Source organism: Callorhinus ursinus, unplaced genomic scaffold, assembly GCF_003265705.2.
Source record: "Callorhinus ursinus isolate GAN/ISIS: 27379988/994484 unplaced genomic scaffold, GSC_fseal_2.0 scaffold41, whole genome shotgun sequence".
Lineage (NCBI taxonomy): Eukaryota > Metazoa > Chordata > Mammalia > Carnivora > Otariidae > Callorhinus > Callorhinus ursinus.
This window is the reverse complement of record NW_027397103.1, coordinates 10,585,160-10,612,124: the sequence shown is the minus strand read 5'-3', so window position 1 is coordinate 10,612,124 and position 26,965 is coordinate 10,585,160. Positions and strand designations below refer to the sequence as shown.

The window sequence follows — 26,965 nt, the reverse complement described above, 5'->3', positions numbered from 1 at the left end:
TTATTTTATTTTTTTTTATCATACAAAGCTGCTGTATGGATTTTTTATTATGTTCAATTAGCCAACATATAGTACATCATTAGTTTTTGATGTAGTGTTCAACAATTTGTTAGTTGCGTATAACACCCAGTGCCCATCACCACACGTGCCCTCTTTAATACCCATCACCCTTTTACCTCACATACCTACATCTTAATCACATGCAGTTGCATATTTGTCGTACGTTTGACTGTAGTTGCTGAACAACCATGGGAATTTAGTTTTTAAAAAAATGAGATTTTCAGTAAAGGTGCCGAGACAATTCAATGAGGAAAGAATAGTCTTTTCGATTGATGGTGTTGGAACAACTGGATATCCACATGCATATGATGAAGTTGGACCCCTGTCTTTCTTACCATATATAAAAATTAACTCAAAATGGATCAAACACCCAAGTGTAAGAGCGAGACCGTGTAAGACTCAGATGAAAATATAAGTGTAAATCTTTGTGACTTTGGATTAGTCAGCGGTTTTTTAGACATGACACCAAAAGCACAGGTGGGTGACAAAACGAAAAACAAAAAAATTTAAAAACTTTTGTGCTTCAGAGGACACCATCAAGAAAATGAAAAGGCAACCCACAGTATGTGAAAAATACTTATAAAACATGTATCTAATAAGGGTCTAGTATCTTAAATATTCTAAGTAAGAGTCTAACTCTTTTTATTCTTTTTTTTTTTTTTTTTTAAGTAGGCTCCACACCCAGTGTGGGGCTTGAACTCATGACCCTGAGATTGAGAGTCGCATGCTCTACCAACTGAGCCAGCCAGGTGCACAAAGAGTTCTTTAACTCTTCTAACTAATCAGTAAAATGACAACCCAATTTAAAATGGGCAAAAGATTTGAATAGCATTTCTACAAAGAAGATACCCAAATGGTCAATAAGAACATAAAAATGTTCAATATCACTAGGGAGATGTGCATCAAGATCACAATGAGATACCACTTCATCTGCTTAGCATGGCTATAATTAAAACAAGGGACAGTCAGAAAGATGGCAAGGCTGTGGAGAAATTGGAAGACTCATACACTGCTGCTGGGAAAAATAAATGGTGCAGCCCTTTTGGAAAACAGTTTGGCAGTTCCTCAAAATGTTAACAATCACCATGTGATCTAGCAGTTCCATTCCTGGGTGTACTATATGCCCAAGAGAATTGAAAAGATATGTTCATGCAAAAACTTGTGCATGGATGTTCACAACACCGTTCATAATAGTCAACACGTGGAGATCCCCTAAGTGTCTGTCAGCTGATGAATGGAAAAACTTGTGGTATGTCCAGACAATGGAATATTACTCAGCCGTAAATACATGCTGCAATGTGCATGAATCTTGAGAACATGATGCTAAGTGAAAGAAGCCAGGTACAAAAGGCCACATATTCTATGATTCTGTTTATATGAAATGTCCAGAATAGGAAAATCCATAGAGACAGAAAGTCAATTAGTGGTTGCCTAGGGCTGGGGGAAAGTACAGTGGGGATTGATTACTAATGAGTACGAGGTTTCTGTTGGGGGTGAGGAAATGTTCCGGAAATTACATAATGGTGAGAGTTGCAGAATCCTTGTGAATATCCTAAAAGTCACTGCACTGTACATTTCAGAAGGGTGGCTTTTATGGTATGTGAATCATATCAAATTAAAAAAATAAAAAGGGGCGCCTGGGTGGCTCAGTCCTTAAGCGTCTGCCTTCAGCTCAGGTCACGATCCCAGGGTCCTGGGATCGAGCCCCGAATTGGGCTCCCTGCTCAGCGGGAAGCCTGCTTCTCCCTCTCCCACTCCCCCTGCTTGTGTTCCCTCTCTCACTGTGTCTCTCTCTGTCAAATAAATAAAATCTTTTAAAAAAAGAAGAAAGAAAAACAGGGAGTAGATAATCAGGGCCTCAGAAAAAAACAATGTGTGTACACAATAATGGGGCCAAACCTCAGGTTGTTTCTTCAGAGGGGAGCACCTCAGACCCTTACACAGAGCTGAGCTTTGCTTTTTTATTTTTTTTTATTTTAGAGAGAGCTAGAGGACACGAGTGGGAGGGGCAGAGGGAGAGGGAGAGAGAATCTTAAGCAGACTCTGCGCTGAGCGTGGAGCTGATGCAGGGCTTGATCTCATGACACTGAGATCACATCCAGAGCTGAAACCAAGAGTAGGGTGCTCACCAACTATACCACCCAGTTACCCGCACAGAGCTTATTTTTAATTTATTTTATTTTATTTTATTTTTTAAAGATTTTATTTACTTATTTGACAGAGACAGTGAGAGCAGGAACACAAGCGGGGGAGTGGGAGAGGGAGAAGCAGGCTTCCTGCCGAGCAGGGAGCCCGATGTGGGACTCGATCCCAGGACCCTGGGATCATGACCTGAGCCGAAGGCAGACGCTTAACGACTGAGCCACCCAGGCACCCGAGCTTATTTTTAATTTAGATTAAGTTCAAACACTGGATCATCTGGTTCCTCCATTGCACGCTAAGCCAGTTTACCACAACACTCTTCCTCCAAAAACTGCCCCTCCCTCACAGATGTGGCCCCAGCAGCCATTTTTATACTATGTGACTTTATCAATTGAACCACATAGGGAACCTAACCCAAAAGGGCCAATCGGATTCTCTCCTCTGGTACTGTGGCACTGGGAGAGAAGCAGCCCTTTGTTCTCTGCAAATGACTAGAACTGAGTTGATAAAACCTTCCAGTTGTGGCAGAGTCATGTCCATGGAGAAGCTCAGCAGGGGAGTCTGCAGAAACAGAATGAGAAGATGGGCAAAGGGACACAGAGGTGAGAGTGACTAAGAAAATGGCCTCTTCAGTTTCTACTGGGTTTCTGTTTCCTGTTTCTGCCCCCTTGTTTCACTTTTGCCCCCATACCCTGATAATAAATGTTCATTTTTCCCCCTTAAGCTAGTAGGCTTTGAAACTTAGAATTGAAAAGACTTTGGCTATGGTCCTAGGTTCCCAGAGGTGAAAAATGTACTGTCACTGGTAATGTGGGCATTAAATATTTGTGTGAATGCAGTGAATTAAAGGTGGGAGGCCCTGCCCGAAGCCAACAACATGAAGAGCAGTAATAATTAAATTAATGGCCCATAAAAACAAACAAGTCCCTGTGAAAAGGGGAGCCAGGAACTCCAAAAAGCTCGTCAGTCTGGGACCGTTTATTTGAGAGGCTTGTAGTGGCTGACCTCAGTGCACCTGAGGGCACCATTTGGTTATAGCGCGGTGAGAATGATGTTACAATGGTTGTGAGCCACAAAAGGCTCATCAGATAAAGCTGTATTCTTTATTTAGGAGTATCTTTAATGGAAAAAAAAATGTTTAAATGAGATGTTCAGACATTTAAAGATGTAAGATTCACTTATCTGGCACATAGACATTGTGAAATACATCATTGTATAACATAATGACAGATACATCTAGTCCAAATGTATGATTATATATACCTCCAGAAACAGCATATCCTGGGGCGGCTGGGTGGCTCAGTCATTAAGCGTCTGCCTTCGGCTCAGGTCACGATCCCAGGGTCCTGGGATCGAGCCCCGCATCGGGCTCCCTGTTCAGCCGGAAGCCTGCTTCTCCCTCTCCCACTCCCCCTGCTTGTGTTCCCTCTCTCTCTGTGTCTCTCTCTGTCAAATAAATAAATAAATAAAATAAAATAAAAAAGAAAGAAACAGCATATCCCCTAAATAAATAAGTTGGTAGCAAAAGTGAGGAATAAATTATTTTATAATTTTGCTGTTTCTTTCCCTGGGGAGTCCTTGAGACTAAAGCTGTTATGGAATATAGAAGAAAAAAAATCCTGACTCTTCTCTAATAGGCCATGTGCTGATCACAGATAATCCGCCATGCTAGATCAGTGGATTTCAACCCTATCTGACCCAGTGTCCCTTTAGCAGGAAATGTTTTCTAAAATCTCGTTAGGAGCTCTGAAAGAAATTAATATGCACTGTAATCTCTCCACACTCAAATATGTATATACATGTAGATGTTTATATATATATTTAGTTTGCATTTTCATAATTGATACTGAGTTTTTCACGTGCTTATTGGCCAATCTGTACATCTTTGGAGAAATGCCGGTTCAGATCCTTTGCCCATTTTTCAGTTGAGTGATTTGCCTGTTCAGAATTTAAGAGTTCTTTATGTATTCTAGATATAATTCCTTATCAGATGTATGCTCTGCAAAAGTCTTCTCCCATTCAGTGTGTTGTGGGGGGATTACAGTATTGAAATGGAGAAAATGGGAAATATGATATTCTTGCAGGTGAACTGGATCTATTTCTATAACTGTGTTTTAAAATCCCAGCGCATTTGATATTTGGTCTCAGATGTAAAAAAGACCTCGGAGACCACACCCTTTGGAAGACAGCAGAGGTAGGGGATGGATAAGGGAAAGAGCTGTGAACTCAAGAGGTGATGGGGCAGTTGTGAGATCGATCGACCTGTAGAGACTGGGTCTGCTGTCACTGAAAACAAGGTATTCAGGAATGGATCCTGTGTGCCAGACACTGGGATGTGATTATTTACTTGTTGTGCATCCTTAGAGCTGGTAACTTCTTGGCAGTGTGTTTCTTTATATGTCAAATGGGGATCAGTGTTATTGTGTCAAGTATGATATTGTCTTTATGACAGTAATAACAATAGCCGAGACACTGTTAAATGCTTTCTAGGCTTCATTTCATTCAGTCTCCCACAAAGCATGAGGTAGGCACTGAGGAGTACAACAGACTTTGAGAGCCCATACAAGCAGTAGGGTCAGGATTTGAGTCCACGTTTGTCTGATTCCAGAATCTTTGCTCTTAACTATTTCATTACGTAGCCTTCAAATGCTGTGAAGTCATTTTGTTTGCTCTAAATCATTGTCTAATGTTATGTGGGATTGTTTTTATGGTTCTATTACCTGCTGTGTACCAAGAGTAAGGGATAATGAGGATTATGGGGGTCAACTTGAAATAGGAGAAATCTTGTTTGTAGAGATGATAGTTATTGGAACCCCATATGTTTTGTCCTGTTCCCTGACGTTAGCATACAATGTAACCAAATATCTTTTCAAATTTACTTACAAACTATTAGATTCTAAATATCTGGAAGATTATACAACAAGACTCAGGAAAATAAGACCCAGAGATATGGTCCCATTAGTGTCAAATCTGGTAACTTTCTAAGATGGTGTCTTAATGACTGTGGGAGGCAGAATAATGCTCCCCATTCCAGATACCCATCCTAATCCCAGAAACCTGGGACTTTGTTACCTTCTGTGGCAAAAGGGACTTTGCCAGTGTGATTAAGGGTTTTGAGATGGGGAGATTGTCCTGGATTATCCAGGTGAGCTTATTCACAAGGGTCAAAAATGGACAGGAGGGGCTGAAGCATCAGAAAAGGCCTGTGACAACAGCCGCACAGGTCAGAGTGATGAGATTGCTAGCTAGAGGCCATGAGCCAAGGAATGAGGCTGGAAAAGGCAATAGGTGAATTCCCTCTAGAGCCTCTAGAAGGAATGCAGCCCTGCCAAGGCCTTGATTTTAGCCCACAAGACCCATTTTGGATTTCAGACCTCCAGAACGATACAATAATACATCTATGTTGTTTTAAGCCACATAAATTAATACAGTTACTAACTCCATAGAAATATTATGAACATAAGATTCTTAATTCAGATTAAGCTAGAAAGAATTTTATTTACTATCAAAGACTTTAGTCGGTAATCTCGGGACAGTTTGGTTTGTTTCCTTCTGGGAGGATTTTGGTGTATGTTTTTCTATGTACACTCAAATACGTGGCAAGGGACCAGGGCTTGAGGGAGAAGTGCAAAGCTAACTCAGTTAGATAAATGATTATCCCCCAACAAAACAAGTTTTATAAGCACAGAAAAAAAAAAAAATCACCCAAACAAAATGAGAGCTTTAAAAAAATTCAAGACCATTTGTGTGAATTTGAATTTTTTTCTCTTAAAAAATAAGTGGAAAAATAAAGATTTTTAAGAATAGAAACGTTTGCCTCATTTAATGGTTTTGTGGTAACTAGGTGGGAATCCTATTCAGTGGTAGGAAAAGATACTGTGGTAGGTGATGTAAAGAGACAAAGCCTGCAAAGCATGTACGTTTAACTTGAAAAGTTTACAGTGATTTGAATCCCACTGAGGATGTATATGGTACAACTTAAAGCAAGGGAGGTAAATCCTTAGGTGATAACCATCCCGGTTTGCCAGGGACTGGGATGGAATTTTCAGTGCTAAAACTGGGGAAGTCCCCTGGCAAACAGGATGAGTTGGTGACCCTCAGAGGACTAAGTCAGCTAGCTTCAGGAAGGCTCATGATAGCATGGATTCTGAGCCAGGCCCCCACGGGCCACAGACACTGCTTACCACACGCCTTCCCCCTCCCCCCGCCGGTCCACCCCAAGCTGCACTCTTAAGAGACTTGTACTGGTTAAACTTGAATTAGATCTGTTAAAAAACAGAAGGGGCTCCTGCAAGAAGCAGGGACGCTTTCCAAGAAATGTAGCCTCTAAACCTGACTTTTCCTGATTTTACATCAAACAACTTCAAGTCTACCTGGAAGTCTGAATAAAAATGAAATAGAACAATAGCAACAACAAAAGGCATCAGGGGTGTACTTTTTATGTGACTTGTCTCATAATGAAAACCCAACTTTGTGCTCTAGTGAGGACAGTTTTCTGGAAAATACAGACTGTGTGTTAATCTTTCCCAGCCCCCAATGATTATTGTATTGTATTAGCCAGTGAACAGTCTCTAGCAGATCTAAATCCAACACAATGGAATCCAGGTTTCTTTGGCAAAAGAAATAGCACTTTCTATTCCAAAAACCACCTACCTGTGAGTGATACTTAGAACCCTATTTTACAGCTGAGTAAAAGCTCAGTCTCATTAGTGTTTGATAAAATACTTTGAAAATGTTGCTTTTTTCTCGTTATTATGCCCCCGTCTGTCATAAGAGATTTGGTAATAATTGGCGGTTAAGGGAGAACGAAAGCACAGAGGAAAGGACTTGTCAAACTCCAGAAACATCGACCTGATAATAACATTCGGAACTTCTGTTGTCTGGATGCAGATAACAATAATCTCTAAGTTCATGTAAGCAAACCGCAAAGCCTTCTCTTGGGATTTTCCCAGGGTTTTTCTATCATTAAGTGTGGTCCCTGACAACTGTCTGTCTGAGTAGTTTGACAACCTCAAGTGTTAGGTGTATGTGATGTGAGCCGTGTTGAGATACATGAGGTGTGTGGTATGCCCTGTGGGTTAGCTCAACTAAGGAAGTGTTTGTGGAGGGTGGCATATTATCTTTTCAGTTGCTTCCCCTTTTCTGGTTTTATCATTTTTCTGTTAGTAGAACATTAAATGGGAAGTGGGGTGATAAACTGCAGTCATCTTCTTTGGGTCAGCTGATGGTAAATGTTGCCTTTCCTGCCCGGAGAATTATCCAGAAGGCTCATCTCCTGCTCCTTGCACTTAGCCTCTTTATTAGGGGTGGGACCCAGTGGCCTCAGCCTTCTCTTTGGCCCAAACCTGCCATTTGGCTTTGGTTTTGGTCTCAGCCTCTGGAAACCCAAGTAGTCATATGACTACTTCAGCATCGTTTCGGGCCTCTCTGAGCTTGTATGCCATCATGAATGTGGGATTACATAAGTAACCATCGTCTCCAATCAGTATAGATGTCAGCAGTATGAATGAGGCTTGTTATTGCAATGTTGTTAATACATTAATACTCACTTTTGAATGTAGGTGAGCATTCCAATTATAACTGGAATGAAAAAAGTCTCCTTAGGTTCTTTATATGTTGAAATTTTATCAGCAGTTTAAATACACATTTAGATTTATAACTAAAGTGAAATGATCGAAACGATTTTATTTTCCAAAATAATAACTAAGAACTCTCAAATAGTTTAATAAAAAAAATTGATGGACAGACTATTAGGAGAGATTTTTGGTGATGAGGTAATAATTTGAATAAGAATAAAAGGCCTAGGGGCGTCTGGGTGGTTCTGTAGGCTTAGCTTGATTTCAGCTCAAGTCATGATCTCAGGGTCATGGAATCAAGGCCCGTGTCCGGCTCCATGCTCAGTGGGGAGGCTGCTTGAGTTTTTCTCCCTCTCCCTCTGTCCCTCTACCACCTCTCTTTCTCTCTCTAAAATAAATATAGTTTCTTTAAAAAAGAATAAAGGCCTAAAGATTTTAGAAATTTAAAATATGAGTGAAGAAAGTCTGTAACTTACTCTTGAAAATATTCAGAAAGTATCTTCAAGCAGTATGCAGAGCTTTAGTTTATGGGATCATTTCTATGAAATGACATCATCATCATCATCAACTCAGTTTTCAAGTACAGAAGTTGAGGAGGACATGTCTTTACCAGTTGATATAGTATCTAGAAGAAAGAAAAATTTGATAATTTGATGGCAGTATCACTATCAACAGTGCCCAGTTCTGGCAAAGCAGCCAGAAGTATCTTAGTTCTCTCTACCTTTGAACCATTTAAAGTGAACATCTAATTAATATCCAGATGTTCAGTGGAGCAAATCACAGGGACAGTCCTAAGGAATCAATGTTCATATATTATAAAAATCAAACTTTAAAATCTGATTAGTAAACTACAATAATAAAATTGAAATAAAAAACCATTGGAAAATCTTCAGATTTTTTTCTTGTACTTATGGCAGTGGTATTGGGCTCTGGTTACTGATTTTAGCACTCAGCCATTTGGCCAAATGTTCATTTGGTGTGTATTGTGTATGGTATGTATGTGTATTCACGTAACATAAAATTAACTTTTTTTTAAAGATTTATTTATTTATTTATTTTAGAGAGAAAGAGCATGAGCGTGAGGGACGGAAGGAGAGGGAGGGAGAGTCTTAGTCGACTTCATGCTGAGCCCGGAGCCCAACATGGGGCTTGATCTCACAACCTAAGCCGAAACCAAAAGTTGGATGCTTAACTGGCTGCCACCCAGGCACCCCTAAAATTAACTATTTTAAAGTGAACAACTCAGTGGCATTTAATACACACATAATGTTGTGCATCCACTGCCTTTGTCTAGGTCCAGATCACTTGTTATCCGCCCCCAAAAGGAAACCCCACACCCATTAAGCAGCAGTTCCCCATTTCCCCCTCCCTCCCAGCTCCTGGCAATTGCCAATCTGCTCCCTGTCTCTATGGATTCATCTAGTCTGCATATTTCATGTAAATGGAATCCTACAACATATGACATTTTATGTCTGGCTTCTTTCATTTAGCATTATGTTTTTGAGGTTCATCCACATGACAGCATGCATCAATATTTCACTCTTTTTTATGGCCCAATAATATTCTGTTGTATGGATATATCACATTTGTTTATCCACTCATCAGCTGATGGACATTGGGCTTGCTTTTACCTGTTGGCTAGTGTGAATAGTGCTAAAATGAACACAGATAGTCTGAGTCCCTGTTTTCGATTCTTGCAGTATACACCTAAGAGGGGAATTGCTGGGTCATACGGTTATTCTATGTTTAAATTCTTGTGGGGCCACCAAACTGACTTCCCTCCTGTTATTCTTTATACCCAGGATGTATGCACAATTGTGGCCAGCTGAGCCGGAAATTCATAGTTTCTTTGAGTGGCTCCCAAGATAACCAAGGTGTGGTAACACCGTGTCACTGGCACGATCAGATTCCAGAGACCTTTGCCAGGATTCCTTTGCAGTTGTCCTTGTACCTGGGCAAATCTGCTGAAGACAAACCAAAACATCTGTGTTGGGAAGAACTTAACCTGACCTCGATTGTGCTGGCTTACTGGGGACATTCATCTGTGCATTCATCAAATAGTTATTCAGCATGTAGCGTTTATCTGGAACCAAATAGGCAAAAATCTCTGCCTCAAGAAGCTTACATTCCAGTGTCAGGAGACAGGCAACAGACAATAAAACTAATAAGTAGGGGCAGTCAGAGAAAGCCACGCAAATTTATTAGCCCGTGGTTGTTTATAATTCTCTATATTTAAAAAAATTTCTGTTGTGACTATCATTATGTTCTGTAGTTTATTTGCTTCTTTTTCTTAGACACACATCTCTGACAAGACTTGTCTTTTTACTTTTTTTCACAGAACCAGCTTTTAGTTTTTTTTAGTTGTCTCAGTTATTTGTTATTTCATTGATTTCTGCCCTGATAGTTATTGTTTCCTTCTTGTTTCTTTTAGTTGATTCTGCTGCTCCTTTTCCAGTGTTTCAGGTTGAATGCTTGGCTCCTACCTTGTTAACCTTCCTTGTTTCCTGACAAATGTATATAAAGCTATATGTTTCCCTTTAAAGTAGTGCTTTTTGCTGTGTCCCACTGGTTTTGACATGTGCTGTTTTCATTATCACTCAGTTTTACACATTCCAAAAGTCATTTAGCAGTGTGTTATTTGGTTTCCAAATAGTTTTAAAATCCATCTTTAAAAAATGAATTTTTCATTTCACTGAAATGCAGTTGGAGGACCTAGTCTGTATCATATTGATCATTGAAGCAACTCATGTCTGCTTTTGTACATGTTCCATGTGCGCCTTAAAAGAATGTGCATTCAGGGCTGGGTGTTGAATTCTCTATATGTCTGTTAGCTCAAGGGGGGCCCTCTCTAAGGAAGTACATTTGAGCTGAGATCTGAATGCCAAGAAGGAGCCAACTCTCTGAAAATCTAGGAAGAAAGGATCCCAGGCAGAGGAGATAGCGAGTGTAAAGGCCCTGAGGTATGAACAAGCTTGGTATGTCTCAGGAGCAGAAAGAGGGCAGTATGAATGGAATGTAGTGGGCAAAGAAGAGAGTAAAGTGAGCTAAGACCCTGAGAGGAAGTCAGGGGCCAGATCAAGCAGGGCCTCAGAGGCCATGGTATGGACTTTTTATTTTATTTTTATTTTTTAAAAGATTTATTTATTTGAGAGAGAGAGCAGGGGGGGGGGGGGGGGCGGTGAGGGGAAGGGGCAGAGGGAGAGAGAGTCCCAAGCAGACTCCCCACTGAGCGTGGAGCCCAGTATGGGGCTTGATCTCATGACCCTGAGATCAGGACCTGAGCCAAAACTAAGAATTGGATGCTTAACCAACTGAGCCACCCAGGTGCCCCATGGACTTTTGATTTTAACTAACACAGTAGATTCACTGACCACTTACCAGGTGCTGTGCTAAGCACTTTATATAAGCTGAATGTCAAGTACAAATTGATCTCATTTTATTTTTTTAAAGATTTTATTTATTTATTTGTCAGAGAGAGAGAGAGAGCACAAGCAAGGGGAGCTGCAGGCAGAGGGAGAAGCAGGCTCCCCGCTGAGCAAGGAGCCCAATGTGGGATTTGATCCCAAGACCCTGGGATCATGACGTGAGCCGAAGGCAGACACTTAACCCAGTGAGCCACCCAGGCATCCCTGATCTTATTTTATACAATGGAGGAATCATTTTGATATTAAAAGTACCTTAGTGATCATATTTAGCCCTGTCCTTTCCTTTTGTAAATAAGAAAACTGAGATGAAGTCTCGACAGTTCTCACAGCTAGTTGTTTGCGTCCCAGCCTCTGGACATCCTGTCTCTTTGATACGTAAGCTCCTAAAAAGGAGGACTCCGTTTTTATATAATTTCATTGAAATTTTATTGAAAGGAACCTTATCTTGTTAGGAACACCTCTGTAAAACAAAAATCACTTTCACCCATACTATGTACTGATTTTGTACATCTAGATTTCTGTTGATTGGATTTATTTCCAGTAAGTGCCCCACAGGGACTCCTTCCTCTCCTAAAACATTCTGCTCACTCTAATTTTACCCCTCTGCTTCAGGTTGACATTTGGATGTGTTTCTGTGAGGCAGCAGCTTCACCGCCCTTTATTCTCCTGGGGGCCACCTTCATTTCCAGAACGACCCATCCCAGCCCTTTTTTGATGAGGCCTCTGTGGCACATTCAAAAGCCTCCACATCACAGAGACACTTGGTAATTACCCGCTGGCACTGCCTGGCTGCATGCGGGGTTTCCCACCTCACCCTCCTTCAAGGCCAAGCCACTCTGCTCTCCTGGCGCCCCGGGAGCAAATGTGGATGTACCCTGAGCAAGCAAAGCCCAATCCAGGTGCTGTGCCAGGCAGTCCTCACACCGAATGGCCACAGTGCACATTTCATGCCTGCCGGCCTAAGGAGCCTGACTCAACAGACGGTGCCATTGTGAACCTTGTCCTGGAGTGCTTTATCTGAAGTTGAAGGTAGAGTTATTCCCAACAGAAAAGGAGACATTTTTTTCCCTGATGATGGATGGCAAAGTCAATGCCTCAGGCAAGGTCAGTGCCTGAGTTCCACGCTAAGAAAGCCAAAGGTAAGATTTATATCCACCAAACACGGGCTTACCCCTTCTTCCTTGCAAATCCTTGCAGATACAGTTCTTCTGGCTTGCTGGCCCTGCTGGGGATCTCCACTGGAATATTTTCTTACAAGACACATATTAGGGGCGCCTGGGTGGCTCAGTCCTGGGATCGAGCCCCGAGTCGGGCTTCCTGCTCAGTGGGAAGCCTGCTTCTCCCTCTCCCACTCCCCCCGCTTGTGTTCCCTCTCTCGCTACCTCTCTCTCTCTGTCAAAAAAAAAAAAAAAAAAGCACACACACACACACAAAACAAAACACATATTATATGCTTTTGGAGGGTATGAGGAAATCTGAACAGCAAGCTGGCCTCAGCCTTCATTTGAGACTCAGATGAAAAAAATGTCTAAATGTTGCAAAGAAAGTACATATTTTTAATGCTATAAAGAAATATCTGCATGAGGCACCTGGGTGGCTCAGTTGTTAAGCATCTGCCTTTGGCTCAGGTCATGGTCCCAGGGTCCTAGGATCGAGCCCCGCAATTGCATCAGGCTCCCTGCTCCACAGGAAGCCTGCTTCTCCCTCTCCCACTCCCCCTGCTTATGTTCCCTCTCTTGCTGTGTCTCTCTCTGTCAAATAAATAAATAAAATCTTAAAAAAAAGAAATATCTACAAAATATAAAAATCACACGGTTGCCTATGCATTATTTTTGTTTTTGGCAATTTAAAAAATTGTGGTAAATGTACATAACAGATTTTAACTATTTTTAGTTGTACATTTCAGTGGCATTAAGTCTATTTACAATGTTGGGCAACCATCATTACCATCCATCTCTAGAACTTTTTCATCATCTCAAATAGAAGCTCTGTACCCATTAAACACTTTCTGTTTCCCTCTTCTGCTAGTGTCTGGTAACCTGCTTTCTGTCCCTATGGATTTGCCCTTTCTGGATATTTCATGTAAATGGAATGATACTGTATGTGGCTTTTTGTGTCTGACTTCTTTCACTTAGCATCATGTTTTCAAGGTTCATCCATGTTGTAGAATGTATCAGAACTTCATCCCATTTTATGGCCAAAGAATATTCCATTGCATAGATATATCCCATTTTGTTTATCCACTCATCTATTGGTGGACACTGGGCTGTTACCGTCTTTTGGCGGTTGTCAGTGGACATTTATGTACAGGTAGCTATTTGAGTCCCCACTTTCGATTCTTTTGGGCATATACCTGGAAGTGGAATAACTGGATGCTATGGAAATTTCACATTTAAGTATTTGGAGAACCACCGAGCCCACGCATTACGTCTTATATTCAAAATATATTTGTCACAATTAAAAATAAAGAAGGGAGGGGTGCCTGCGTGGCTCAGTTGGTTAAGTGTCTGCCTTCTGCTCAGGCCATGTTCCTTGGGTCCTGGGATCGAGCCCTGCATCGGACTCCCTGCTCCGCGGGGTGTCTGCTTCTCCCTCTGCCTTTGACCCTCCCCACTGCTTATGCTCTCTCTCTCTCTCAAATAAATAAATAAAATCTTTTTTTAAAGATTTTTTTATTTGTTTATTTGACAGAGAGAGACACAGTGAGAGAGGGAACACAAGCAGGGGGAGCGGGAGAGGGAGAAGCAGGCTTCCGGCTGAGCAGGGAGCCCGATGCGGGGCTCGATCCCAGGACCCTGGGATCATGACCTGAGCCGAAGGCAGACGCTTAACGACTGAGCCACCCAGGCGCCCCTAAAATGTTTTAAAAAACATAAAAAGAAAGAAGGGAGGTGTATTTGGTAGGGCTGTCATAACGAAGCACTACAGACACCACAGACAGGGTGGTTTAAGCAATAGAAATCTGTTTCCTCACGATTCTAGAGGCTGAAAGTCTAAGATCTAGGTGTCAGCTTCTCTCCTTGTCTACTCCCATAACTTCACATGATTTTCCCTCTGCACCAGTGCCCTAATCTCCTCTTCTTAGAAGGATACCAGTCAGACTGGATTAGAGCTCATTTTACCTTAATTACCTCATTGAAGACTATATCCCCAAATCCAGTCATGTTCTGAGATAATGGGGGTTAGGACTTCAACAGATGCATCCGTTGGGGGGGGGTGCGCAAAATTCAGCCCGTAACAGTGGGCAGAGAGCCAGCCGTAGCATAGGCCATTTCTTCATTGACTTCCCCAAACAAACCATGGTAGAGAAAAATCTAAAAGATGGTTTTTAATCTTGATTTTTGGATTTCAGGAAATGCCACTGACCTTTTCTAATATCTTTCAATTGATTTGTCATTATCCATGGCATATTCCAATGAGGAATGAGGCGGCCCTTCTTTGTCTTCCTTTTTTTTTTTTTAAGGATTTTTATTTATTAGGGACCCCTGGGTGGCTCAGTGGTTAAGCATCTGCCTTTGGCTCAGTTCATGATCCCAGAGTCCTGGGATCAAGTCCCGCATCGGGCTCCTTGCTCAGCAGGGATCCTGCTTCTCCCTCTGCCTGCTGCTCCCCCTGCTTGTGCTCTCTCTCTCTCTTTGATAAATACATAAAATCTTTAAAAAAAAATATTTTTAGGGCGCCTGGGTGGCTCAGTTGGTTAAGCGACTGCCTTCGGCTCAGATCATGATCCTGGAGTCCCGGGATCGAGTCCCACATCGGGCTCCCTGCTCAGCGGGGAGTCTGCTTCTCCCTCTGACCCTCCCCCCATCTCATGTGCTTTCTCTCTCATTCTCTCTCTCTCTCTCAAATAAATAAATAAAATCTTTAAAAAAAATAAAAAATATATATTTATTTGAAAGAGAGAAAAAGCGTGTGTGAGCATGGTGGGGGGAGGGGCAGAGGGAGAGAGAATCTCAAGCAGATTCTCCACTAAGCACAAAGCTGGATGTGGGGCTTGATCTCACAACCCTAAGGTCAGGACCTGAGCCAGGACCAAGAGTCAGACACTTAACCGACTGAGCCACCCAGGCACCTCTTCTTTGTTTTCTTAAATGTACTTTCAGGATTAAAGGTTTTTAACAAATACTATCTTTGCTGGAAAAAAAAAAAAGCTCTAACTAAAGGCTCACATTCTCCTTAAGGAAAAATGTTATGCAGATGTGTTCTGTCTTGAACATCTCTCAGTATCATTTGCTATCCTTTGACATCATTTTAAGTTACTGCATGCAGCTCTGTTATATGAGTGTGCTGTAATTTATTGGACCAACCCTCTTTTGTTGGACCTAAAGCAATTTAACAAAATTCTTTCTTGGATTCTTTCCTTTCTTCCTGTCACCACCACCAAATTAGTAGTCCAGGTTGCTTACTGAATCAGTCCTCTATGATCCCAGCCGACTTCCTAAAGTAATCTCCCTTCCCAGGGTTTCCCTCCCGTCAATGTCCTCATAGCTGCCTGAAGGATGTTCTTTTTTTTTTTTTTTTAAGATTTTATTTATTTGTTTTTGAGAGAGAGCAAGAAAGAGTGAGCATGCACACAAGCAGGGGGAGCTGCAGGCAGATGGAGAAGCAGGCTCCCCGCTGAGCAAGGAGCCTGATGTGGGACTTGATCCCAGGTCCCTGAGATCATGACCTGAGCCAAAGGCAGATGCTTAACCGACTGAGCCACTCAGGGGCCCCTGCCTGAAGGATGTTCTTAAGTCACCACTTTCCTCGTGTCCCCTCTCAGCCCAAGAATGGCTCCATCTTGACTTTGCAGTTGGTCCACACACTTCCGCCTTTTTTTCCCCCCCCGAGGATTTTCTGCACATCAGTCTCTTTTGATCTTCATCTACTTTCTTCCCATTCTAGGGAGCCAGCCAGGTCTACCAGTAATTTGAGCACATACCGTACTCATCTCTTCCTGGGCCCGGCTTGTGCTGCTGTTCCTTCAAGACGGCGTCTTCTCCTCCTGCCAGACGATGTGTCTGGCCTCTTCATCTGGGGGGGGAGGCCGCTCATGTCTCGAGAGCTTCACAAAACCCCCTGTGGTTACTCTTGCCTATATGGATTTTGCCTTTCTTTGCGCTTTTGGTTCAGTGAGATGGGCCCACACAGTTCATGAAGCAGTAAGAAAGCAAGGCTTTGTCCTTCCCTGCATAGACTTAGAAGACAAGGACCGTGTTGTAAATGTCCCCCACACTGACCGCCTGACAGTTCTTGGAACACGCTCACTTGTTTTCCCACTTCAGTGTTTGCACTTGCTGTTCCTCCAGCTCATCACAGCCAGTTCCTTCCTGACGTTCGGATCTAGCTTCAATGCCACCTCCTCGGAGAGGCCATCCCTGACCCCTATCAGAAGTAACCCCATTGTTTCTGTCATGGCATGCTGCTTGTTTTTCTTATACCCTTTACCCCAAGCTGTTCTCATCTCATTTCTTTATACATTGCTTGCCCACTTTCCCCACTGCACCGAACCTCTTGGAGAGCCTGGCTTGTTCACTTATTTATCCCTAGGACCTTCACAGTGCCAGGATGCTCAGTAAATGTTTGCTGAGTGAATTAATGAAATTAGATGGAATGGGGGCAGAGAAGGGGGGCAGGGACGTGGAGACTGTCACTTGGATTTCTGGTTTGGGAGATCGAGCTGATGGAAATACTACTAACTGAGCTTGGGATTTCTGGAGGAGCACCTGTGGGTGAGGTAGAGAGAGCAGAGATAGTGATTTCTCCTTCGTATTCATTTGATTTGCCTCTAAACTATTTAAATGGACTATTTAGAGGTGGTTAAATACATGGGCCTGGAGTCTGGGAGTGATACTAAGGCACCATCCAAATAACAGCAATAGCTAGCATAGTTAGACATATGGTTAAAACTTTAAAGAATAACAATAGCTAACATTTTTAAAAAGATTTATTTATTTTAGAGAGAGTGCAAGTGGGAGGGACAGAGGGAGAGGGAGAAAATCTTTTTAATTTTGAAAAGATTTTATTTATTTATTTGAGAGAGAGAGAGAGAGAGAGCACAGACACAAGCGGGGGGAGGGGCAGAGAGAGAAGCAGACTCCCCACTGAGCAGGGAGTCTGATGTGGGGGCTCGATCCCAGGACCCTGAGATCAGGGCCTGAGCCAAAGGCAGGCGCTTAACCAACTAAGCCACCCAGGCGCCCCAAGAGAGAATCTTTTTTTTTTTTTTAAAGATTTTATTTATTTATTTGAGAGAGAGAGTGAGAGAGAGAGAGCACCTGAGAGCGGGGAGGGTCAGAGGAAGAAGCAGACTCTCTGCTGAGCAGGGAGCCCGATGTGGGACTCGATCCTGGGACTCCAGGATCATGACCTGAGCTGAAGGCAGTCGTTTGACCAACGGAGCCACCCAGGCGCCCCCCAAGAGAGAATCTTAAGCCGACTCCGAGCTGAGCCTGGAGCCTGACCTGGGGCTCAATCTCATGCCCCTGAGATCTTGACCTGAGCTGAAATCAAGAGTTGGACACTTAACCAACTGTGCCACCCAGGCACCCCCAATTAGCTAACATTTATTGAGTGCTTACTCTGTAACAGGCAGTGAGCAAAGTACTCTACATACATTTACACTTTCAACAATTAAGACTTAAAACAATGCTTAGACACACAGATGCAACTGAGGATTCTAAGCATTAGATAAGCTGCCTGAGGCCACTTAGCTAATTAGTGACTCAGGATTTGACTCTAGGTGGTCAGTTTCCAGAGTCTTTCTCACTGCACCACCATGCTGGAATAGGCACGTAATGGACCGAAAACCAAGATGGGTCCTTTGCCTTTGAGGAGCTTATTTTTTGCTTGGGGAGATAAAATAGAACTCAGAACTTACTATATTCAACAGGCTTACATTAAGCACTCATCCAAGCCTCAAGTATGGCAATTATTTCGTTAAAATAGCCAGTCAGTATTGGGTACCTCCTCCGCTGATTCCAGAAGATTCAGTCTCATGCGACCTTGACAATTAAGAGGAACTAAGGAAGTTAGGAATGCAAAATCCTCTCCATGGACCATCATTTATTTTGGAAACATAACTTATAACCCGACTAGAAAAGAGAAAACTGAAAGATCACAGTGAAAGCCAGAGAAGATAGTGATGTCTAGATCTCTTCAAAAGAGAGCAGAAGGAGTGAGTCAGGGGACATTTGGGATTCCCAGAATGATGACTGCATGCGATTAGAATATGTGTTAAGAAATATATAAGCAGCAGGAAGTGAAACCACATCCAGTGCACCCGTGGACTAATTTGAATAAAAGGGGGTGGTGATCCCAGTTTCTCATGGGTTCTATCTAGGAGGCAGGGCTTTGTGTAGACAATGACTGTGGCAGAAGCCAAGCCAAACCTCTGATTTTTCAGGGTGGCTCATTGGCCTGGAATTAGGAGTGCTTTAATCACCTCCTCTTCATCCCATTGGTGAGGGAAGGATTTCCACCCTAAGGTCATGGAGATGACCAAATGCATGACACCCAACACTAGGCAAGGGAAATTGGCAGCAGTTTATTAGTCACATAATCATAGCTCCAGGGCAGAGTGAACAACCAGAGATGGTGGGATTTCGGCTCAGGTGGGAGGCCGGCGTGCTTTGCAGTATCAAGAGGGTGAGATGCCCCGTGGTTCCCACAGGAGGACATGATTGTCTTTTAGATCATTCCATGGGTGGCAGAGAACTTAAACCCATTATTCAGGGGTCAGCAGTAAGTGCCTCTGCTCCATTCGCTAAAGAAGGTATTTGTCCAGGTGACCTTTTCCATGGGAGTAGGATGGGGAGAGAAACTTGCAGTTAAGCTGTTCTAGACCCTCCTGATTTCAACAGATGTCAAACCAGCCTGTGATATTAGACCTGAGTTTTTGGCTATACACTATAGGGTGAGATACATCAGCAGCTCTGCTGACTGCCCTTTGTCTCTAGATTTGGCACGTTCCTACCCCTGACCTGGTGAGACCATTAAGTGGTCTCATCTCCACCAACTTGGGACAGGAAATACTCTAAAAATCAAGGCACCCTAAAGCTTTTCCTTTTTCCTGCGGCTGATCTTTCTGTGACTTCCCAAGATAAAGAGGAGAGAAAAGAGAATCAGTTCATTTCACTGCATATTTGGGGCAGATGTTTCATGGAGTAGGGAGAGACTGAAATAAAATTAAAACTGTTTACCACCACTCCTCATTCATTCTCCATGCAGTGATCAGAATGATCTTTTAAAAACCAAATATAATCTTACCAGGCTGCTACTTTAAAACACTTCCATGGCTGTCCATTGGTCTTAGGATAAAGACAAAACTCCTTGCCATGGCCTGCAAGGCTCTATGCAGTCCAGCCCCTGCGTGCCTGTCCAGTCTTATCTCATGCCTTACTTCCCCCTTACTATCTATGCAGTAGGCATCCAGGTGTCCTTTAAGTTCCGTAAACCGGCTATGCATTTTCTGCCCCGGGGCCTTTGCACATGCTCCTCTTTCCGCCTAGAATGCTCTTCCCTACCCTATTCACCTAGTTATCTAGGACTTACCCTTCAGGGTTTAGCTAAAGGGCTGCATCCTCAAGGAGGACCTCTCTGATCTCCCCAAAATGGTCAAATTCCCCTATTTTAGGCTCTCAGAGCATCATTTTTCTTCTTCATCATGATCCCCTTCACAAAATGCAAATTTACATTTGAATTATTTGATTAATGTCCATCTCCTCACATCTCCGTGACAGCAGCAACCTTATCTATCATTGGTCTCTAGTGAGTACCTAAAAGAAAACTCGTTTTCCTATTCTCTACTTGTAATATTTCTGGGACCAAATGTTCGTGGAGTTTTCCCACACCAACCAGTTTTCCAACTCTCCAGACACCAACTGTGTCGTACAATTCAATTGCGTCATTAACTCCTGGCATTAGCCTAGACCCCACAGGTTGAGGCCTCAATCCCACAAGATTGTCCTCCACTTCAGGTGCCAGTCGCAAGTCCCAGGGTGTCCCCTGTACTTCAGACCAACTGGCTAAGAAATGGGGGTTCCCATAGCCCCCTTCTCAGGTTCAGTCACTTGCCCAAATGGTTCACACAACTCAGGGAAACCTTTGTTTGTATTTACTGGTTTACTATAAAGGATATAATGATACGAAGAACTAGATGAAGAGGTACATAGGGCAAGGTCCAAAAGGGTCCTGAGCACAGATGCTTGTCCCTGTGGAGTTGGCGTACAGCACTCTCCTAGCATGTAGATGTGTTCTTCAATTCAGAAGCTCTCCACATCTCATAATCAAGACATTTTTAGGGGGACTTCATCACGTGGGCACAATCAGTTGTTAACTCAGTTTCCAACCCCTCTCCATTCTGGAGGATGAGAGAGTGGGGCTCAAAGTTCTAAGCTTCTGATCATGGCTTGGTCTTTCTGGCAACGAGCCCCCATCCTGAAGTTTGGAGCCCACCAAGAGTTGCCTTGTTAGAACACAAGACACTCTTATCACCCAGCAAATACTAAGGGATTTAGGAGCTGTGTGTCAGGAATTGGGAGCAGCACAGTCTTATTATGTCATAGTTCCTCAATGAATATATGTTGAATGAAAGTGTCAATGAATGAACTGTGATTTGGGGATCTCCTGAGAAAAGGAAGTAAAAAGAACACTTCAGTAATCAAATTATACATTATTTTTTATAATCAAAACATTAATATTTTCTTATCAAAACATATTACCTAGTTAAGACATGTACATTGCCAAACTAGAATTAGGAAGTGTTTAAAAACTGGTGCCCTCTGAAGAGAGAAATGCAAGTTCATTACCAATTCTACATGAAACCAGCTAATGTTACAAGAAAGATCTCTAATACAGACATGAAGTAGTGAATACTGGGCAATTACCATATAGAATAATGGATTTAAGTATAAGAAAATAGATCCTACAAAGTGTGATTCTCCTTGGGATGCCTTTGCTGATGACATTATTTTATGCAGTAGACTAAAAACAAGATACAAATATGATGCATGTTATTGTATGAAGTGTCAGACATTTTACACACCATTGGCATAACATATCACCCTCTCACCTAAAGCATCTGTGGGGAAGGTGAAGGAGGATAGTAGGTGGATCCAGTGACTAATTGTCATTCCAAATTCTGATGCCATCTGGGGCCTCTAGAGGTGACAGAAACACACTAGGGATAAGGCACCAAAAAAGAAAATAAAATAAAGGTATAAAGTTTCAGAGGTTTATCAGAATGGAAATCTGTAGCTCATACATAGAATTCTAGGAGTAAAAATTTAAATTCTGAAGAAGTCATATATAATCCACTTTTAAATATATATCATACATATAAGAAGTCATATATAATCTATCTCTGAAAGATAGTAAAAAAAAAAAATGAAAGTTCAGTCTGGCCTAGTTTATTCCTGAGTTTAAAGCCAGATAAAATCCTGGGTCAAAAAAAGAAGTGTTTTGCTCATATTTACTTTACATGAATACAGTAGAAAGCATCTGGTTTTTAAAAAGTATCAAAATGGCACATCTTAGAATATGTATTAAGAAAACTCATAGATCCATCATCAGTTATAGTGTTGAATAGTGGTCTCTATTTATTCTTTAAAAGAGTTGTTTAGAAATCATCAATTCTAATACCAAAACCATGAAAAGGAAATCCTGAAGGAGGATCCTAAAACCTGACTATCCATTTTCATATTCTTAGCGGTTGATGTACAGAAATGGTAAAGGTTTGGGTGTGAGTTGCTTTTTAAGTAGCAACCAGATTGCATTCATTCTAATTGGCTGCAAAGTACAGGATGTTAAAGGCATAATGGTGGCCTTTTTCCGTTTTAACAGCAGTAGCTACTTCCAGTCATAGTAATAGGCTATGGGTTAGAATGTATTGGGTAGTTCAGCAGTTAGATTGGACGGATTCCAGGGCTGGTCTGGTGGGTTACTTGATTTGGTCCGCAGCCCTGACAGGACTGCCGAACAGAGACCTAAGCCCTGGTGATGCTTCAGGGCTGGTCCAGGCTCCCTAAGAACGCTAGAACCACAGAAGGTATGGCTGAGTCTGTGTTCCAGTGAGTCAGGCTTGCTCTCTGTCCCAGTCATCTGTTGCTGCATAACGAACAACCCGAAACTTAGTGGCTTAAAACAACAGTTTTGTTCTGTGGGAGGCGTCTCATGCAGTGGCAGTCCAATGGTAGCAGGGTGTGGAATCATCAGCAGGCTTCTCTCCCATGTCCAGTGACTGCGTTTGGATGGCTTGGAAGCTGGGAACTGGTCAGGCATCTCTGTTCTCCATGTGGCTTTTGGAGCTTCCTCACAATAGGGTTGTCTGAGGAGAGTCAGACTTTGGTATGGGGGCAAGCTTCCTTCACAGCAGACGTGGGTAGGACCGGAAGTGGAAGCTGCCAGCCTCAAGACCAAGACCCCGAAGCCGGCACAGCGTCACTTCCACTATTGGATAGAAGTGATCAGAGTTGCCCACATGCAAGAGGAGGGGACATAACCCTTAGGTCCTGAGGGTCAGATGCCCAAGAATTTGTGGCTGCCATTAATCCTCCACAGTCTCCAACCAGCACCCAAAGGGTTTGTTCATAGTTATACCTTATCCCAGTCTGGCCTCATAAGGAGCTGGTTGGCATTCATGTAGCTCTTTGTGCATTAACAAGAAAGTTCATGTACACTCTCTCAGTTTGTCCTCCCAACATCTCTGTGGGATCGCAGTTGGGGTAGGAAGGCAACTAAGGCTCAGAGTTAAAAGCCTAGGATCACACAACTTCCTAGGGACAGAACTGAGGCACAGATCTGAATCTCTCGACTCTCAGTCCATGCAGAGGGATTCTGGTTTATTTGTTTGTTTGTTCAGTCTGCTCTCTGACACATCTAGAGCTGCAGGAGTGGAAAACACATTTCCCTTTGGTTGAACATTTGGCCTCAGATCTTTGCAGATCAAGCTCAGGGTGCAAAGGAAACGTTCACACACCTGCTCAGCCCTGTGCCCTCAGTAAGGACTCTGGAAGCCGGTGTACTGGCCTTCACTCTGGGGAAACTCTCTCCGGATCCTCCAGCGGCAGCAGCTGGGCAGGATGGCAAAGTCGGCGAGGTCCTGGGAGCCGAAGCGCCAGATGGTGTAGCACCTGTAGGCACAGTGCCGCAGCTGGCTGTTAGAGTTTTCATCCAGCTCCAGCAAGGGCTCCTGGTAGAGCAGGAGGAACTCCAGGAGCTGTCGGGACAAGACGAGCTGCCTGAAGGGCTCTGAGGTGGTGATGCAGGGACCCGCCTTTTTCCGACAGCACAGTTCTTCCAGGCATCTGTGGCTCTCGGGAAGCTGGGATGGGAGGCAGTGTCCACACTGGCACCAGTCTGGGCTGTTGCTGGATCTGGTAGCCACTTCGTCACTTAACAGCTGGATCTCCTCTGCTTGTCCAGGAATAGGGGATGGATCATGGAGAGACGGGGGCAGCCTGGACAAGTCCACTGAGGGTCTCTGAAAAAGTCAAGTTACCAAACCCATCAGCAGTGACAACCCCTAGGGTTCTAGGTCCTTTACTTTTGTCATTAACTTATAAAATTTTACTTACTATCACATTAATACCAGTAGCTATCATTTATTAAATGTATATATCAAGACTATCCCAGTGTTTTATAAACTTGCCCCGTTTAGCCTTTGAAGAACCTCATGAGATCTGTGCCCTTCTCTCCATTTTACAGATTTGGGAAGTGAAATTCAGACAAGCCAGGCCTCAGGCAGATATCTCCTGTTCATGGAGACCTTCTTGCCCTGACCCCCCCGATCTAGGTAGTTCCACCCCCACCCAGGTCACTCTCTTAGTGCATCATGAGATGCCGTGTTCTTCATAGTACTGTCACTATCTGAAATGATCCTACTCATTGATATGTCCTCTTGATGGTGGTTCTTCCAAATGGAAGTGGGGGGGCCCTGTCTGCTTTGTTACTGCTGTATCCCCAATGCCTAGGACAGTACCCAGCACATAGTAGACAGTAAATATTTGTTGATTTTGCTCTACTCTCTCCTTTTCCACGAGCCTCCCTCTTCCAGCAAATTCATTTGTTATCCTCCAAGAGGAGTTGCCATAATTGACATCATTTATATCTGTTCTTTGTAACATATACCTTCATTCACCGGACAAAGTTTGAGTCAGTACATTAAAATTAAATACTTCCTATATGTGAGCACTTACAGCAGCACTATTAACAATAGCCAAAGGGTAAAAACAACCCAAATATCCATCAACGGATGAACGGATAAAAATGTTATGTCCAGGGGCGGCTAGGTGGCTCAGTCGTTAAGTGTCTGCCTTCAGCTCAGGTCATGATCCCAGGGTTTTGGGATCGAGCTTCACATCGGGCTCTCTGCTCAGTGGGAAGCCTGCTTCTCCCTCTCCCACTCCCCCTGCTTGTGTTCCCTCTCTCGCTGTCTTGCTCTCTCTGTCAAATAAATAAATAAAGTCTTTAAAAAAAAAGTTATGTCCAAAACCTATACTTTCAGGGATCATTTCTATAGTTTGTTAAAAACATGTCATGTCCATACAGTGGAGTAGTATTCAGCCAAAAAAGGAACAATGTACTGACACCTGCTACAACATAGATGAACCTTGAAGCCATTATGAAAAGTTAAAGAAGCCAGTCACAAAAAGGCAAATACTATATGATTCCATTTGTATGAAATGTCCAAAATAGGCAAATCCATGCTGACAGAAAGCAGATTAGTGATTGCCAGGAGACCTGGGTGGCTCATTCGATTAAGCGTCTGCCTTTAGCTCAGGTCATGATCTCAGGGTCCTGGGATTGAGCCCCAAGTCAGGCTCCCAGCTCAGCGGGGAGCCTGCTTCTCCCTCTGCTGCTTTCCCTGCTCATTCTCTCACTCTCTCTCTCTCTCTCAAAAAAAAAAAAAAATGATTTCCAGGGACTAGGGGGAAGTAGGTATGAGAAGTGGCTGCTGAATGGATACAGGGTTTCCTTTTGGGTTGATGAAAAAGTTCTGGAACTAGATAGTGTGATGGTGGCACAGCATTGTGGATAAGCTTTTGAATTTTGAATTTTAAATGTCACTGAATTGTACACTTTACAGTGGTTAAAATGGTAAATTTTATCTGTATTCCCCTCCCCACCCCTCAGCTCATGTTACACCCAAACCCGATAAGGACATTACAAGAATGGAAAAACTGGCCAGTCTCTCTCGATAAGAGACATAAAAATCTTAAATATTAGTGAATTGAATCCAGCAATAAATACATAGAGTAATTTATTACCTTCAAATTGATTTTATTGCAGGAATGCAAGTTTGGCTTAACATTTGAAAATCAATTTCTGTAAGTCACCACATAACAGAAAAAAGAAAATTCATTGATCATTTTTTTAAAAGCAGAAAAAAGCATTATTTTAAAAATTCAGTGTTAATTTATGATAAAAATTCTTAGCAAACTAAGAACGGAGGGGACTTTTCTTAATCCAGTAAAGCACTCTTTAAAACCCTGCAGCAAATACTATAGTGAAATATGAAAAGCTTTCTTCCTGAGATAGGGAATGAGACAAAAAGATGTTTGCTATTACCACTTCTTTTTTTTTTTTAATGTTTTATTTATTTATTCATGAGAGTCAGAGAGAGAGAGAGAGAGAGGCAGAGGCAGAGGGAGAGGGAGAAGCAGGCTCCCCGCAGAGCAGGGAGCCTGATGCGGGACTCGATCCCAGGACTCTGGGATCATGATCTGAGCCGAAAGCAGATGCTTAACCATCTGAGCCTCCCAGGCGCCCGCTATTACCACTTCTAATCAGCATTGTACCAGAGGTCCTAGCAGGTGTAATGAACACCAGGAGCTGGAAGAGGCAAAGAAGGATCCTCCCTTAGGGCCTTCAGAAGCCCTACCAACACCTTGATTTCAGACTGCCAGCCTCCAGAATTGTGAGAGAATGAATTTCTGTTGTTTTCGGCTACTTAGTTTGTGGTGATTTATTATGGCAGCTGTAGAAATCATACAGTTATTGAAGATGTCCAGCGATCAGAGCTGCTGAGGAGAGCAGGAATTAAAACACCCCCTTTAGAGAATGGTTTGATAGTATCATATGCCAGCCTTCTGACCCAGCAGGTCCACTTGTAGGCACCATATGTTTACCATGGCAGCATTTCTGCATGAGCTCCAAAATAGAAACTACCCAAATGTCCATCAACAATAGAAGGGATAAATAAATTGGTTGTTTGTAAAATGGAAATTATACAACGAGAATGAACTATTGCTATATGCAGTGGCATGGATGACTCACAAAAACAATATTGAGTGAAAGAAGTCTGACACTCCACAGAGTATATACTGAGTACATACAGGATTCAAATTTTATAAAATCCTGGAAGAGATAAAACTAACCTTTGGGTACAGAATAATGATGACGTTTAAGGGAAGGTAGTGATTGGGTGGAGGCATGAAAAGGGCTTCTGCTAATAATATTCTGAGTTATATGTACTTTGTTAAAATTCATCAATTGTGATTTCCACACATTTATAGCTATATTTTTATTTATTTATTTTAAATATTTTATTTATTCATTAGAGAGAGAGAGAAAGAGAAAGAGAGCGCACGAGCGGGCTGAGGAGCAGAGGGAGAGGGAGAAGCAGGCTCCCCGCTGAGCAGGGAGCCCGACGCGGGGGCTCTATATTGGGCTTGATCTCAGGACCCTGGGATCATGACCTGAGCCAAAGGCAGACGCTTAACTGACTGAGCCACCCAGGTGCCCAGCTATATTTTTATTTAATAGTAAATTTTCTTTAAA

The 26,965-nt window shown here is 42.7% G+C and overlaps 2 protein-coding genes and 1 non-coding gene across 10 annotated transcripts in view; 1 reads left to right on the top strand and 2 right to left on the bottom strand.

Moving 5' to 3' along the window:
- The window catches only part of IFT81 (intraflagellar transport 81), a 188,960-nt gene that overhangs the window by 3,059 nt on the left and 158,936 nt on the right, over positions 1-26,965 (top strand). The gene's annotated exons all lie outside the window — the stretch shown is intronic.
- TRNAE-CUC (transfer RNA glutamic acid (anticodon CUC)) lies at positions 739-811 on the bottom strand. Its single transcript has one exon. It is a non-coding gene; the product is annotated as a tRNA-Glu (tRNA).
- The window catches only part of P2RX7 (purinergic receptor P2X 7), a 44,828-nt gene continuing 36,574 nt past the window's right edge, over positions 18,712-26,965 (bottom strand). For all 3 annotated transcript variants that reach the window (XM_073881161.1, XM_025889748.2, XM_025889747.2), the window contains one exon: positions 18,712-23,666. In XM_073881161.1, the coding sequence (XP_073737262.1) occupies positions 23,181-23,666 (486 nt within the window). In that variant the 3' untranslated portion in view covers positions 18,712-23,180. The remainder of the gene's footprint in view (positions 23,667-26,965) is intronic.